This window comes from Aphelocoma coerulescens, chromosome 20 (genome assembly GCF_041296385.1).
Source record: "Aphelocoma coerulescens isolate FSJ_1873_10779 chromosome 20, UR_Acoe_1.0, whole genome shotgun sequence".
Lineage (NCBI taxonomy): Eukaryota > Metazoa > Chordata > Aves > Passeriformes > Corvidae > Aphelocoma > Aphelocoma coerulescens.
This window is the reverse complement of record NC_091033.1, coordinates 15,836,986-15,854,434: the sequence shown is the minus strand read 5'-3', so window position 1 is coordinate 15,854,434 and position 17,449 is coordinate 15,836,986. Positions and strand designations below refer to the sequence as shown.

The following is a 17,449-nucleotide window of genomic DNA, read 5'->3' as shown; positions in this document are numbered from 1 at the left end:
CAGTGAGAGCTCAGGACTGAACCCAGCCTGGGTAATAAATCCTACACATGTGCCCTGCTGCTCTCACGTCACTGAGCTTGCCAGGCTCCAGAGGAAATGGCAGACTGGAATGCACATTCTACTCAGCTCACCCTATGGAACTGGGAATCTCACCCACTGGTATCGATATGGCTTTGCAAGTACTCTGATCCAAAGAATATTTTCCAATACGGCCTGGAATCTCTGCCAGAATAACTATGCTTATCCCAAGTGCTTGTCATCAGCTGCAACGTCATAAAACTATATGACAAAAAGCATCAGAAAAACCACTCTTACAAGCCAACGCTGAATGGAAAACCTTGGGAAACCTTCTATTAATGAACGGTTCTTTTCCCTTCCTAGGATTTATTTCTGTCACCTCCCCATGTTCTCCAGAAAGGTCAATGTTTACATAGGGTCTCTTTTTACTTCTTATTGAACCATCTCTGCACTTACACATTTTACTTGATGCATGGGAAATCCCACAGGACACTAGTGACCTCCCAAATCACAAACTCACTAATGAAATAGAGATGTATGCACTGGATCTTTTAGAGGGAGGATTTAGCAATCTGAGGGTAAAATTAACAGCCAAGCAGTGTCTTTTTTTTAAAAAATACCTCCGGTGGAAGATCAGGATCCTTTCAGTAGACCAATGAGGATAAAACAAAACTGATTCTCCCTGCTGTCTTCAGGTAGTTCTTTCAAATTACACCATGCGCAGTGTACACTTTGAAGGGAGTATCCTTGCTATTATCTAAAGGTGTATTGGAATTTATATGCATCAAAGTATGTTAAAAATGTTTTATATTCCACAGTAACAACCCTGAAACATGCATTGAGTTTAGCAATTAGATGAAAAGTATTCAGCATAAAATGAAGAATTACATCTTTAATGGAGTTGCATGTGCAGAGAGGGGAACCACTTCTAAAGGTCAAGCACAGAATGTTTTGTTAAAAAGCATAATTTTCTCTGGCAATGAGCTATTATTGTTCCCATGGGGGAAACAGGGAAGCAGGTTCACTTGTGAAAGAGAGTTCCAACTTTTAAAGGAAACCAGAACTTTTATCACACACCCTCATTCATGGCTTTGTGAGCTTGCTTCTGTTGTATGATCACTGTTTCAAAATAAGCTTAGTTTGTGTTTCATTCCACAAGATGAGATAAAAGTAATAGGCATCTGCATACACTTGTCACCATTCCAAGTGTAAGTGCAGTATTTCACAGAATCATGGAATCACAGAATGGTTTGGATTGGAAGGGAGCTTAATCATACCATTCCAACCCCTGCCCAGGGACAGAGACACATTCCACTAGACCTGGCTGCTCAGAGCCCCATCCAGCCCTGGCCTTGAACACCTCCAGGAATGGGATTTCTGAGTTCTTCTCCAGGAACTGTACTGTTTATTTCAAGACCATGATGGCCAAGTTTGTGAGAAGAAGTTTGTCCCATTGCACCTGGAAAAAGGCTGCAAGCTGGAGTTTCTTCTTTTCTTTTACTGATAAATACAATACAATTTTATCTTCTTTACAAATAAAAGAACCAAAATTTTAATTGATTAAATGTAGTATTTTCACAGTAATTCAATGCATCAAAGAAACTGGCTCTGGTAAATAAACATATTGGACAAATTTACTGACAAAAGTCAAAAAAATCCCAAGGTACACATTGAAAAGTATTTGTTTTCAATCCCTTTTCTTTGTTAATAAGGACAGTTTAATGGAGGAAAAAGTGCAACCTTTTCTCTTTCTCTCAAATATGTGTACGTGCATATACATTTGTCCTACAAGTTCATTTGGTGCAGTACAAAATACATCATCCACTTACTCTCTCTCTGCTCCCTTTCCTTGATTATAGCATCCAGCCACTTCTGTTTATCTTCAGCAGTCTTGGCCATACAGACAAACCACTTGTTTTTGGCTGTGTTGTGAATCTTCCAGCCATTTGTCACCGTGTAGCCGTTGCTGTGGTAATCTGCTGCAAAAGACCAAAGCACAAAGCACACAGTAAGCAGAAAGCCTGCTCCTTTAAACAAACCAGTGTGGAACACTTTCAGTAAAATCATCTTCTTTGAAGACCTTGATTTCTGAGGTGTTCCTCACCAACTGCCCATGGAACCCGCTGTACTTACCGCTCTGGAAGTACAAGTATCAATAGACCATTCAAACTGACTAAATGCTTCAGTCCTAAGAGTGACACTTGCTGATTTCACCTCAGAAGAAGAACTAAAGTCTTTTAAATACAAGGACATCAGTGAAAAAGTCTATGATGCTTGTTCAGGTTAGTTGTTCTGAATTTTCTGGGGACACGCTATCTTCCTGCACTGTAAGGACTTCCTGCACTGCCCACATGACATGGGAACTCTATGTGTCGACTGTTTAAAGGACATAATAGTAATTCCTGACTTATTAGAATAGGGGCAGGGGCTGGTGTGGCCTTTATGGATTAAATCAGAAACCCACCCAGTCTTCTGTGACAGGATACAAGAATCATAACTGAACTGCCATTCCCATATTTTGCTCATGGCCACATTCCATGCTACTAATTTGGATACTAAGACTAGTATTTAGTAGCATTCTAAATGAGAAGAAGATCCAGAAATTCTGTTATTTTAGCTGTAATGGCTTAAGATGTAAAAAAAAAAAAAAAAAAAAGGGATGGAAAGAAGACAGAAGTATCTTTTATTAAATTAACTTGGATTAGGAGAAAAAATAGACAAGCTTCTGGGTACACATACTCTTCATAAGATCATTCCAGAAGGAAGGACTAGTGCCTGAAAGCATTTCCAGTCTTTCAACCACGTAAGTTGGTCCAATAATGAAGGTGCTATAAGTTCCATAGATTGCTTCAGATTTCACTAAAGGAGATAGTGAAAGAACAAGTACTTTTGCACCACCTTCCAACACAAGATCTGAACTTGCTGTGTAGTTAAAACACAGTATTTAGTCACTTACCTGTTCCATCTTCCACATTCTCTACTTCCATCACTTCTGTATTTATTCGGCCCCTGAAGATATAAAGGGACCCATTGATTGACTTTGTCCTTTTAGATGTTTTTTTCCCAGTAACTCTGCAATTAGGATGAAGACTGTTAGCAACACATAAGCAAACAGTCTAACATATATATGAACAAATCAATCTGAGATATGACTATTAAAGGAGGATTCCAATATAGTAGCTGGTGGTATTTGACCACATCTCTAATGTTAAATAATTGGAATACTCATTCAGATTTCCAAGATAGGTGTGTACCAGTGTCAATACAGCAGTAATGAGCTTGTTTTGCCAGATTATGTAAAGATGCAGGCAGCTTCAAGATTTATATTCTTGATGACTGACTGAAATACATGTCCATGAACAGCACACAGCCTTAGGATGACAACTGCAGTTATCACCTGACAACATTACATTTGACTCCTTTGTTTGCCTAAAGCTTTGATCAATTTGTGGTATGCACCAAGCTTCAAATATGAAATGAACCACATAAAGAAGCCAGTGTCACATGTCCTGCCATGTGTGTTACACGTTGTTGTATGGGAAAATTCTGCTGTGGCAATTTTGCATCCAAGTTTACATCCTTATCCATAAGCTTTATAGTGTCTCTGTTGAAGTTTCTTACAAAAGATTCAGGAAACCACTTTTCATTACTAGCTATGTTCTGATTTTTATGCCTAAAATAGGTTTAAAACTATCCAAGTGACACCTGTTGTGCTTTAGTATCCAAGAACAACCCTGCTATGCAAGCCAAAACACAACTGGTCAAATGGTCATTAAGAGGTGGCAGGTGTTCAAATTCCAGTCAGTGAAGGTTCTGCTGTGGCAGCTTTAATTGTAAGATTAAAACAATATTGCAGTAAAAATAATCTGGGGAAAAATTTCTTGTCAGAGTGAAATATCTATGATAAACTGAGGTGAAATGAGAATCACCAATTTTTTCTGAACATTTTTTCTTTTGTAACTACCTTTAGTGACAAATACACATTTGGTGATGACCACCTATTTACGTCCAGTCGGATTGACAGGGGCTGAGGTCCTGGAGCTATTGGATCCTTTCCTAAAGACAACTCCTCAAGTCAAAAGAAAACCTGTCCTCGCAGCCCTAGGGAAACCCTTTAAACATTCAGCCTATTTCCCTACATGAAACATACTGTTCCTGACATCAGGATTCAATTTAAATAGCAGCTTATGATCCTGCTAAAACTAAAAACCAGTACTCAGCCGTAAAAATCTATGTCATCAGTTTGCCAGACTTCCCGAAGCTTCTGCAAAAGGAGCTATTACAGAGCTAAAATCACAGATCTGATTCTAAACACACCTTACACTGGTTTCAACAATCCTACCCTTAATTTATGTTATTGTGACAAAATATGATGTCCAGATTGGAATGCTGCACTGTTGACTACTTATCAAAGGCTGAGCCCTGAATTCTGACTGCATTTTTGAATCAAGGAATACTCCACTGATTTCTACAAGTTAGCATAGCACAATGAGATGAGAACTAAGTCATTTAATTTCAAATTAGGAAAAGACATAGACAGTTTCTTAATGGGGTTTGGGTTTTTCTTAAGGTGTGTCCCACTAATATGTCAGTTGTGTGAGAGCAGCTGGCCAAATGGACACACCAACACAAAGGAAAAGACATTGATTTCCATTCTGGACTAATTATAAATAGCAGCGGGACAGCAGAAATAGCCAAAATTAAAGTAGCTCAGTGACCAAAATATATCTTGTACATTAGGCAACTCCCAGCAGACTTCATGAAATATTATGCTTTTTAATGGAAATCAGATCCTCAACTTCCCATCAATTCAAGTTATATGGTCAGAAAAGGTAAACAATACCAATACTTGAGAAATCCAAGTGTTACAGCAGCCTCCTCCAAAATCAAGCCAAACTACAAAGGAGCTTGGTAATGTCTCCTGTACAAAAAGTTCTGCTTAAAGGGCACTAGAACATTTTGTTTTCTAAACCTTAGTGTTCCAGAAAAACTGTCTGGACACCACTGGAGTTAGGCTAACCTCAACTACAAACAGGCTAGAAAAACAGTTTCTAAGAGCTCTGAAGAAGTAAAAGATTAGTATCAAATTAACTGGGGTTTTTTAAAGGAATAGTTTCTGTAAGAAAACACACAAATTTCTGAACTCTGTTTCACACAGAATTTTGGACTTTGAATCTGGTAAAGTGTCCACGTGAAGTGCTTCCTCTCCCTTGTGTCATTTCAGAGTCAGAATGCTTCAGGTAGATAACATTATACATCTTTTAGATTTAATGGTGTAATTTTTTTTTAAATTTAAACATTTATGTCTCATCTAATAATTTTGAATGTAGATGTCACCTAATAATTTGTATTTAGGTTGTACAGATTCAGCATCATACACACACAAAAAAAGTCTGAACATTACTGAAATTAGTTTTCACAGCTTAATGGTTCCAAAATTTCCATTGTTTTCCCGGGGGAAAAAAAAGAGAGAGAAAAAAAAAAACCAAAAACAAACAGAAAACCCCAAACCAAGACAAAATAAACCCCAGAACAAACAAACTAACTAAACAAAAAATCCCACAAAAAACAAAAACCAACCCCCCCAAAAAAACCCAGAAACAAAAAAAACACCAACCAAATTTTGAGAAACGAGAATTTTCTTTGGAGAGAGCACTGGTTTTACAGAATTTCTACTTGGGTTGTCTGTTCTATCAGGCCATCACCAGTAAGGAAGTATAACTGGAAGCAGGGGGATTCTATTACAGGAAAGGGAAGAAGAGGAGAAGGGAGTGTAGAGAATGCATTGTAAATTCAGAACAGACCAGGACATGAGAATGAGACTGGAGCTGTGAAGGTGAAAAGCTCAGGAGCTGAAATACTGTATAATTGCTGCAGAAACAAGTTGCCTTCCACTCTGCCAGTGCTATTTTAATTACAAGCAGCAGGTATTAATAATACTTAAGGTGACTTAGGTGGGATGATGCAAAAAAAATTACTAGGATAAGAAAGGAAGGAAGACAACAAACAGAGCACATGGGCTGCAAATGCTGACAGCAACTGCCAAATCTTCATCTCTCTCACTCCCCTGGGCCCCGCATCTATTCAACGTTTGCTTAGTCTTACGCTTTCCCATATCTTGGCTTTTTATAATTTTTAACATCACCCTCTTCTGCTTAGCGTAACTTCACATGTAAGTTGGCACCTTCACATAATTCCTGGAGACGCAGCTGCCCTCGGAAGCTTTTTGTCTGTAAGAATGCACCCTGTGCTTTTGCTGCACTGTTTTAATTCCTCTTTGGACTGAACGCTTCTCAGAGGTGCACTCTGTTACTGCCTGGAATATTTATCCTACCACACAATGACTTCTCTCTCCTATTGCCTAAGTAATAGAAATAGTCAAGAACAGAGGGAAGTTCCACCTGTGACTCAGCCCTACAGAGCAACAGAGAATACAGTGAGTGATCGGTAATTGATCACACCCTCCACTTACAAGTCTTTTTAATGGTAAAACTGAAAATACAGAGGGACTCACCTGGATTTCCTCTTGCAATAGACCAGGAGATTGTCAAATAGAAAGAACATTCTCTCCTGGATGTTTCCTGCTGAGATTTTTAACAAAGTCCCTTGCAGCAAGAGCTGTGTGCAAATATCTGTCAGATTTGACCCCTGAAACATAAAATGAGAGATTAACTTTCCTTTAAGAGTGCACAATATAGGTCTTTTACTAAAACGCTCTTATTTTATCTGCCATTTAACTGTGAAATAACTGATGCACTCATAAGGAGGAAAGTCTCCATTTCTTAACATGGCTAAACACATCATGTTTTGTCTTACAAATTATTTTTTTCAGTCTTCATACACTACAATAAATCTTCCCTAATAAACTCACAGGGATTCTTTTCCTGAAGAGATCTTTCACTCTCAAAGTAACTGTACTGTGAGTCTCTCAAGACCACGAGTCTTCCCTTCGTACCTTGAGCTATTGTTGCAAATACCACAAATGATGGCTTAAGGAATGCTTTCTAGAAGAATAATGTTTTTCCCTACCACTGTAGCTCTGATACTGACATTCGTCACTATCAAGCATCTCTCTGAAAAATCCTCTCACTGGTGATGCACCTCTCCAACTCTATTGTTAGGAGTATACACAGGTGCTCTTTCCTGGAGTTCTAACAAACACAAGCAGGTGGGACACAGAGCTACAGACAGCAGTGGCTGAGCCCTGCACATGGCGCAGCCAGAGGTACCCAAGCTGGGTGCTACAAGCACTCCAGCCTAGAAGCTTGGCCAGAACCTGAAAACCACAGGAGAGCACTCGCAAACATTTACTCCCCAAACTGTTACTCAGATTATTCTGAGGAAAAGCAATCATACAGTTCTTTAAATCAGGCACTTTAGGATCAAAGTAGTTGGGCCAAAATGAAAAGTAACTATGAGACTTTCCACATAACTATCAGGACAGGCAAACTGCAAGTGTTCCCACATTCTGAACACACACACAGTCAAAAATCTGCTCCACAACTGTTCTATTGACCAAACAAGACAATCTGGCTAAACCTTAGGCACTAGCCTTAAATTCTTTGATCTACAATTAGTTTGAAGGTACAAGAGCAACTAATCAATAAAGGTCCATTTTCAGAAAAACACCCTGAGGCCTTGGAAACATTTAGCACCAATTCTGGATCAGTTACTAGTTTTTGCTTTTGTTTTTAAGTTGGGAGGAAAAACAACTTAGAGTAACAGCAACTTCTTCCACACTTGGCATGCAGACAAGAAGGCAGTGAGATGATATAACCCCCTGCCTTGAGTCCTTCTGGAAAAGAGAACTGACTTTTGCATTGCAGGACATTCATTATCTACATGACTGCTTAATTTTCAAAGGTCCATTAACCCAATATTCACAAATAAAAGAAAAATTCTGCAAAACACAGACATGAAATTCAGCTCCCTCTAGAAAGTCACCACACAAAGATCTGTTGGAATGATTTTAGACATTGCATGAGAGACTTTTTTTTTTCCTTTTGTTTTTGGGAAAGGTGCAGTCTGCTGCCATCAACCTGTTCAGGGAAAATCACTCAAATCAGCCTTTCTATGTGCAATGCAGTTAAAGGTGTGAACAAAGCTTTGATTACATTGTTTGCTAAAGTGAACCTTGACAGGTGTGCTGTCCATGTCTTGCTTTTACTTAACAAGGAAGCAGCTATTATTTCACAGAAGCCCAGAATACCCTGGATTGGAAGGCATCTTTAAGCTCATCTAGTGCCACCCCCTGCCATGGGCAGGGACACCTTCCACTATCCCAGGGTGCTCCAAGCCCTGTCCAGCCTGGCCTTGGACACTGCCAGGGATGCAGGGGCAGCCACAGCTGCTCTGGGCACCCTGTGCCCTCACAGGGAAGAATTTCTTCCCAATATCCCAACCTAACCCTGCCCTCTATCAGTCTGAAGCCATTCCCCCTTGTCCTGTAATTCCAGACCCTTGTAAATAGATTCTCTCCATTTTTCTTGAAGGCTCCCCCTTCAGGCACTGGAAGGGCCACAATTAGGTCACCCCGAAGTCTTCTCTTTCCTAGGTTGAAGAATCCCAATTCTCTCAGCTTTTCCTCATAGCAGAGGTGCTCCATTCCTCTGATCATCTTGGTGGCCTCCTGTGGACTTGCTCCAACAGGTCAATGTCTGTTCTGTGCTGGGGACTCCAGAGCTTTGAAAGGCTACCAAGGATGCAACATCAATTTGTGTGTTCCACATCTGAGTTTCTATATATTCTGGACAGAATAACACAAGAACCAGCTAGATGCAATAATTCCATCTGCTGTCTGATACGTTTTCAGTTTCTTAATCATTTTATGAGAAGACTGGCTATACATCCAGTAATGAGAACTTGTTATTTTTACAATGACTTGTTACTATGTCCAGGAGAAATCACTATCTCAGAATTACGACCCCAAAGTCCTATTAGAACACATGCAAACAAGAACAGAAAGCAACTGACTGTACAACAGAAAAGCATCTTCATCACATGATTTGCCCACAGAGGAATCAAGACTTCAGAGCATCACAAGATCGAGTACTTAATTTTCCAAAAGATCCCAAAACAGGAAAAGCAACAAGCACAGTGACATCGGAAATTGGAATCAATCTTTTACTGACACAGGAATCACCGAGTAAAATTATCTGACCTATTCTGTGCAGGAAGTAAAGCAAATTACTGCAACAGTTGCTTCTCACCTTAAAATCTATGAATCTTTATTTTTCCATCAGACCCATCATGATGGTATCTAAATACTGTTGATGCATTTCCTCTTTTGCTGTTGGCCTACCTGCCTCCCATTTAGACCCATTTGAGAGTTGTTTCAATAGTAAAAAACACAGTAAGATTTATTTGATGGTTTCAAAGACAATGTAGAATTTCTCACCTTTCAAAGTGTGATCAAGCTGCGGGGAAGGGGAGGGGGAAGGAAGAATAGAAAACATCATAGCTGGTAGAATTGCAAATTACAGCCAATTATGAAATGATCGACCTGCCTAAGCACCAACACATACATTACAACTCATGCTGTTCTGGGGTCGGGGTTTTGCTCCCCTATGCATTTCAGACTGGGAGAACTTGCTACTTGTATGTAGCAACTGTTCAGGAAAAGTAACTCACTGTGGGGAGGAGCTGTCCCCACAGAAATATTAATATATAATTAACAGAAACACTGTATTTACTTGTTTTTTACTAAGAAAACAAAAACTGGTTTTGCATACAAAAATTAGTCTCCTTATGCATCCTCTACTTTTCCTCTCCCTTTTTCGAAACTGATCTTTGTTTCCCAGAAGGATTAACCAGAATCAAATTGACCTGCCTGAAACTAATCCGTAACACAGCTACAAGGATTCTGTGCATTCCAAAAGCATGAATCTGAGCAAAGCTCATTTTGAGGAGCAGACTTCTGACTAAGCTGAAGGCCTTCAGTGGCTTCCCAGACTGGGGTCACTTTAAAATGTCTCCTCACTGCAATCTGTCTCAGAAACAGACAGGGTGACACCAGCATCTGCTCTGTGCAGGACAGTGACAGGACAGTTTATGTGAGAGGAAGACGTGGATTGGTGGGTGGAGAGGTTGAAGAAAAAGTGTTGAACTAAGGAAATTGCTCTAAAGACAACTAACTGCTCTTGGTGAAGTTACAGCTGACTCTGAAGAACAAGGAGGCTCTGCAGAAGAAAAATGATGTTATGCTGTTCTCCAAGCAGGGAATACTGGAGAGTGGCACTGATAGGATGACGATCAGAGCAGGGATGGGCCACTGGAACAGTTGAAAGGAAATGCAAAGTCACAGAAACCAGTGAAAACTCTGGTCCAGTTAAACAGAAACATTAGTCAAGGTGGAACCTGTTCCAAATCACCTGTAAAAGGTACAACCTTCATGCTGGGTTGCTTGCACACTCCCCATGTTCAGGCTACGTCTCATATTTGTAAAATACTTGGTCCTAAGTCTAATACTTGGTCTTCACTTCTTTTTAACAATTTAGAGGCCTTGGATTCAAACAGTTGGAAGCTGCAGGCCTTGTTGATAAGTATATATGGTGTATAACCATACAGACAGGCCACCAGTGCTTCAGAATCCATACCTGTGCTACGAGAAAAGGGAAATTTTCTCTTTCCAGCAGGAGAGGCTGTCATCAGATAAACTAAAAATAGGTATAAATTTGCATTACAGACTTCCTTCTACAGTCAGCTCTGTGAATTATAGGACTGTGTTGTTAATCTAAAACTTTATTTAATTCAGAATTGCAGCTTTCCGAAAGAGAAGGTAGGAGCCTTTCTCATTAGGAATAACCTGCGAAATAGATCTGAAAGCACTAAAAGCAGTTATTTACAAACATCACTTTATTCTAGAGTCACAATTTGTTAAGACCCTTGCACTGTGAAGACTGGACACTATCAATCAGTTTAACACTTCTTCATATTTAGAGAAGAAAAGAATGCTATCAGGTACATTAGCCTGTATTTGTGATATATAAAGTAAATTTTCTATTCAATATGCCACTAGAAAAGCTTAGAAATGTTCCACAGCTAACTGGGAGGGAAAAGTACTTCTTCCTTTTTGAAATTTTGAGCTGAGTGACCTAGATGTCTGTGTTACAAAAACAGTGCACAGAAACAAATCTGAACGAGTTTTCAGCCCCAAAATATTGCTGTAGATAAGCTAAACCCTAGAAAAAAACCCCAATAAGTTTGGATATCACTTTATTTATGGCCTCATGGACACTGTAATAGTCATGCTTCAGACTACAGATTTCAAATCATGGCTCTTGCCTAAATCACCCATGAGTTGCATTGAACCTGAAATGTTTTATCTGCTTCTAGAAGTCTTGCTATGTAGAATATTATACAACTTTGCTTGCTGAGCTTGCTATCCAGAAATTACAAAGCTGGATATCTGGGCTGTTACCACATCTGTAGCTGGATGCCAAGAACATCCTTCAGGGAGAAAATGAGCAAGGTTTAAAACATACACAAAAGATAAAAAGCAACCCAAAAGAGACTCATAGGGAGCACCCAAGAGTCCAGTCATGAGGAAGTTTACATGACCTGTAACAAAATATCCTCAGCTAAGAAATCCTCAGCTGGCAGTGATCAGCCTCAACACTTTAAATGTCAGCCTCACTAAAAGCCAATGCCAAACTCTTCATGAGACCACTTAACACCCCTGACTTGCCATGGTGCACCTCTCAGAGGCTTCCAGCTCCACTGATTCAAGGGCCTCAGTTAAAGTCATCATAAAATCAGCTGCCAACCCCCTGCACTCTCTTGACTTCCCAGTATTTCTACTGAACTTTAGACACTTCCTCTTCCCCCTCACATTCTAGTTTCCTCCCTTTCAGTTTTTTCCCTGCCATAGTAAATGCTTCTACCTACACAGAAGCACCTACTGAAAACACATCACAAGAAACACATCCATGAGTAACTTCACTGAGCAAACACAAATAGACCAGTTGCTTTCCAATCCAATGCTTGCTAATCTCACCTTTATCTTTTATACAATAAATCCATACCATATGAAGCTAAGTGAAATAAATTTCTAAGTTCCCAGAAAAACTAAAGGCTTGTAGGAATGGAAACTTCTTTTACTTAGACCAGTCCAGATTTCATTCCAATCTATCTGCCTTTCAAGTGAGATTTGCCCATTTGAAACATCAGTTCCATTGTAGCTCTAACACCTTCCTTTCTTTCATAATCCATTTGTTCTGCTACAATTTAGCAGCAGCCTGCACACACAAAATAAAAACTAAATTTTAAACTCCCCAGAGTGATGCTGCCCACACCTTCAAGAGCATTTACACATCACAAAAGAAACACAAATAAATGCCTGTACACAGCATGATTCATTAAACTCCAGCCCATTAAACTGTGCAGTTAACTGCCTCCAGGGAGCTTGCTGGTCCTGCCTCCTACCTCCCATCCTTCAATGTGGGACTGCAACTGTTCAAGGGCTTCCAGTTTCTCCATCTGTCTCTTGGTCTCGTTGATATTTGTACAGACTGTCTTCATCGCCTGCAGTGCATTCTGGACAGCTGGGTGATCAGGATGCTTAGAGGGAGTCCTCTTAGCTAATTCCTTTTAAAAAAGGAGAAAACACAAACTGAGAAGTGGTTCATGGAAAGGTATGAGCATTAGCAAGCAATCCTGCACAAAAATGCCAGAACCACTACAAAATTAAAGTGAATTTGGGGGCATTTTACTGTAGATGCTGTTCTCCCTTCTTCATCTACAGGGTTAATATGAATGCTGTTAAATAAATGAGGCAATTGCACATGTGAAATATGCCACATTAAGAGAGCTCAAGACAAGTATGTTTTGCTGCGTCAGATGTGTTTACTTTATATGTTTAGAAGGCTGGGGCACATGTCCTGACATAGAGACAAACAACATCTCTGCTCTGAAGGAGTCTGTAAGAGTCTCTGCTTCACTTGTTTCAAAGTACAACAGCTCAGTTAAGCCCCACCCACGGAAAAACAGCAGAGGCAAAACTCAGGACCTGACAATATTAACTAGTTTGGCAAAAGGGGCAACCACTGTCAACTCACAATTAAATCATTTTTTTAGACCAATAGTATTTCACAGTCAGCCACGATTGGCTAAGAATACATTAAAGAAATCTAAAATATGGCTGGTAATTTTATCTTGATACATAATATGGTGTTTAAGACTGAAATACTTAACTTTCTCACTGTTTTGCCTCAATATGTTATTTGGTTGTTTAAAAATCCTGTGCTGCTGAATTGCATTCATTCTGCATGAGACACAAGTACAAGTTTGGGTACAGCCAGAGGGCCTGCCCAGCACTGTGATCTGAATGGAGCTAGATTGCTTCAACCCATCTGTGATTTACAGAGTAACAGATGCACAGGGAAAGGAGGCTCACTGCTACAAATGTCAGTTGATATCAAAAATGAAATTCCCTGTGGAAGTCTTTACTCTGCTTTTGCTGAAAGTCAGGCCAAGAAAAGTCAGTGTTCAAAAAGCAAAGGCAGGAGACGTGTTATGCTTTGGTGACACTAGCCTCTGCTCCATGATTGCAACATAGATGACTCTCACTAAAAATCAATGAAGTTCTGCAGCTCCGGTGTCACCCATACTGCACTGGAAACAGGTATGTACGCACTAGCACTGTCTAAACATCCGTGTCAAAAACATCACCAAAATACAGAGAAAGACCTCTTCATTCACAGCACATCCTGCTGCAAAAAACCAGCATCTTCCCCACGCCAGTCCCACCCCAGGAGCAGGAGAGGAGGCTGGGAAAGGCAGGGAGGGTGCTGCCTGGGACTGGCACTTGCTCCTCCACAGCCCTGTCTGAAGCCATGCAAGGCAAAGCCATGCTGCCCTGACACCGCCATTTCCCAAAAGAGCAGAGCTTGGCACTTCCAAAACACAGGGAGAGAGCTCTGGGTATTTGTTTTTTTTAGTGACACACTTATGATGTGTAAACTCTAAGAGCATTTCACAACATTTTGAAAGGCAGCTAAAAGACAGCCCAGATGGCAATCCCTGGGTAAGTTTTGTCCTCCACAAAGCCCAAAGACGTTGTCGTCTGGAATTGCTCTCATGTATTGCAACTTGTGCACCAATAGGGCCAGGAAATGAGGTTGCTGCCACTTGCAGAAAACTACTTCTTGCAAAGAGTTTCTTAAAATCATTCATAAAACACACTTTTCTTTCTTCTTTGTTTTTTAAGAAGTCTCTGACATCCTTCCCCATGTCCTCCCTTGCTACAGAATACTGACTGTGTACTTCAAGCTGACAGCAAACACACTTTGCAGTTGAAAGTTACGCGTTTCTTTATTTTAAAAATTCCTTCTCCCTATCTTTATTCTCCTGAGGACATTCAGCATGGCTTAACATGGACTTTATACAAGGGATGCTGACACTGCACTGACTGGTGCAGATCACTGCTGCCAGGCTGCCTTGCTCTGTGCCACAGCCCAGGGCACAAACCAACCGCAGCTTCAGAGCTGCAGCCCTAGCTGAGCTGCCAAGCAACATAGGTTTACAGACACAACAAAAGACAACGTATTTCTTTGTTTATCAGTTCAAAAAGTTGTGTTAATCAACAGTTCAGCTCCAAAATGTGCTTAAAAAAAACCCAAACAAACTGCAATAAAAACCCAAACCATCTTTCTGTAAACATAAATGTTTTATATGTTTTATATTTGTATTTTACAGTTTTTAATATTTGACTGTATAAAATTCATTCTCCACTTAAACCAACCAGAAAATAAATGCCACATCAGGCTTCCTCTGTGTACCTGCCAATCACAATAGTTTTTTTAATTCTGCATATTGTTAAAATTTGTAATTTATGTCAATGTCTCTTCAGGGTAAATACTTGACAAGAAATGGTAGATCAGATAAAACAGATTAGCTTCAATGTGTCACCAAACCTACAACATATGCTGATCTAAAATGCAATAAAAACATGTTTCCAGTTTTATAAATATCAGCAGTTATTTGTGATTATATGCATACGTGGAAGACAAAAGCATGATTTATAAATTGGCAGGGCTCCTTACAGCTCTGTAGGGAAAATAGACAATTTTTAGTATTATGTTACATAGGGTTGGATTTCAACCACACAGTGTCATGAATCTAAGAGCAACACAACTTTTCTTGGGGGAGGGAAGGGGAGGAGAAAAAACCAACCCTCCCAAAGATAAATATATTCAATTATGGCCAAGTAGAAGGTTCTGTTTCTTGAACAGCTACAGGAGGAATGGAGAGATGAGGGAGACAATAAGGCAACCTTCTTTCATCCTGTTCTATATGCACACCACTGACTTCCCATCTTTCCCTTTCCAAGTGCACGCAGTGATTCATGAAGGCCTCACTGTTGGGCTTTCCTTTCCAGGGGATTCTGACTCTGGTGACTGCTCTCTGCATAAAAGTTTTTCTGCCCCTCCCAGGGCTAGTGACTCTGCCCCACATGAAGCAATACATGATTACTGCCCTAATCGTCCATGGAAATGTGTACACTCCGATATTTTTAAAGGATCAGAGGTGGAATGTGCACTTCTGGCTGGAGTCTGCACAAATCCTCAACAGACCAGACCTCAGTCAAGGCCCAAACCCTGTGAACTCTGGGCTCTCAGGAGCAGCAGGGTGTGGCTGTCATGTGCTGCACATTCCTCCTGTGCCAGAGGAAGGACACACAAGTGACTGTGCCTAATCCCCACACGATGGTGTGATTAACTCATGATCACCACTGCCCCAGGGTTTGCTCCTTGCTGACATAAATGCTCTCTATTAAGGGGAAAAGAAAATTTTTGTTCAGAGACTGGTTTACACAACAGCTCCTTCTACTCCTAAGCAGTGGGGTTAACACTAGTTTAATAGAGTCCCACAATTATCACGGGCAAGACAGAGCTGCCTTCACCCAAACCCTCCTGCTGGAAACATCTGCTCAGTAAGTTCTCCAGCCACAGACCCGTGCTGGCTCCCAGTGGCTCACACGGTTGATGCCCTAAAGGTCTGGGTGTCCCTTCACCTCTGCTACCTTCCTTCTTCCCAAAAACCAATGCCCATCACAGCCAACACAGCTTTGTTTAGCTTGACCCTAGTCCAAGCCTCCTTCTCAATTATAAGGAACTAATTTACTGACTGACAAATTCTACACTAATTTTCTTGCATTCTGTCTGAAGCAGACAAGAACTGCATTGGGGCAAAAATATTAATATCGTTACTTCTCTATTTGTACAGAGATTATGAAATGCCATAGCTAGGTTTGAGTCCCATCCTTCAAACCACACAAAAGGCTTGCAAATTAGACAGAGAAAAAGCTACCAAAATGATAAAACTCAAAAAACCCCCCAAACCCAACCAAAAAAACCCCCAAAAAACAAAAAACCACACAACAAAACCCCCAAAAAACCTCACCCACAAAAAACCCCACCTTACCCTCCCTCACAAAAAACCCAAACCAAAAAACCCAACCAGAAGCCTGTTTACAGTCAGCCACTTCAAACTTCCAATGTTTGTGCCACAAAAACTGTGAAAGTATAAATAAAATTGAAATTTATCAATCACCATCATTTGAATCATTGTTCTGTCTCCATTATTTGTTAGTTAAAAAACCTGAACAGCTTCATCAGAGGATGAGAAAACATAAGGTCACTCGTTGCAGGATGCCGTATTTCATTGGAAATTATTGCAATGCTTAAAGTGGATCAGCACTTGGAGATATTCCAGTGTATTATTCCTAATTAACTTAATTAGGACCCAAACCCAAACCAACTCCATGCCAGATGCTATTATTCTGAAGAACACACACACACACATATGATATTAATCAAAAGTAGTTACAGTATTTAAAATATGTGCCTTACCCAACTACTTCAGTTTACTTTCAAACACAAACAAGTCTGAATTACCTTGTGCATATTAGCTTTATCAAACCCACCTACTTGGCTACGCTAAATACTTACATTAGACAAGGTCATATCAAAGTTACCAGAAAATCTGGATGTTCACAAACTCTTGCTAAAAACAAAGTAAAAGAGGAAAGTAGGCTAGCTCTGGTCTATGACTTTTCTCATCAGTTGGAATACAATAGTATCTGTTTGCCCTGGGAATTCGATAAAGTAAGATCAAATCCCCATGAATACAAAAGAGCTATTTCAGGAGCAATAACTGAAGTTCAGTAGCAAAGGGAGAACAAACATTTCATTTGAGGGTTGTGCTATTTTTAAATCTATCCTTTTTTTCCCTTGCTTGGAGAGCTCCATTTTCCTGGTCAGCACAAACAGAATCCACCTGTGTTTTCCCTTAACTGTTCTCATGTCTGAGACATTTGTGACCACTCTGGTAATTTCATATTAGCAACTATCAAATAAGTCTTGAATGGGACACAACTTATTTGCTACAAACTCACTACCTTTGAGAATCACAATCAACACGCTTTATAATG

The 17,449-nt window shown here is 40.1% G+C and overlaps 1 protein-coding gene across 3 annotated transcripts in view; it reads right to left on the bottom strand.

Moving 5' to 3' along the window:
• PREX1 (phosphatidylinositol-3,4,5-trisphosphate dependent Rac exchange factor 1) overlaps window positions 1-17,449 on the bottom strand; it is a 147,276-nt gene that overhangs the window by 53,138 nt on the left and 76,689 nt on the right. For 2 of the 3 annotated variants that reach the window (XM_069034522.1, XM_069034523.1), the window contains exons 6-9: window positions 12,442-12,603; window positions 6,533-6,666; window positions 2,975-3,090; window positions 1,848-1,997 (exon numbers count right to left, since the gene is read on the bottom strand). In XM_069034522.1, coding sequence (XP_068890623.1) covers window positions 1,848-1,997; window positions 2,975-3,090; window positions 6,533-6,666; window positions 12,442-12,603 — 562 coding nt within the window. The remainder of the gene's footprint in view (window positions 1-1,847; window positions 1,998-2,974; window positions 3,091-6,532; window positions 6,667-12,441; window positions 12,604-17,449) is intronic. The other variant, XM_069034524.1, reaches the window with a different exon arrangement.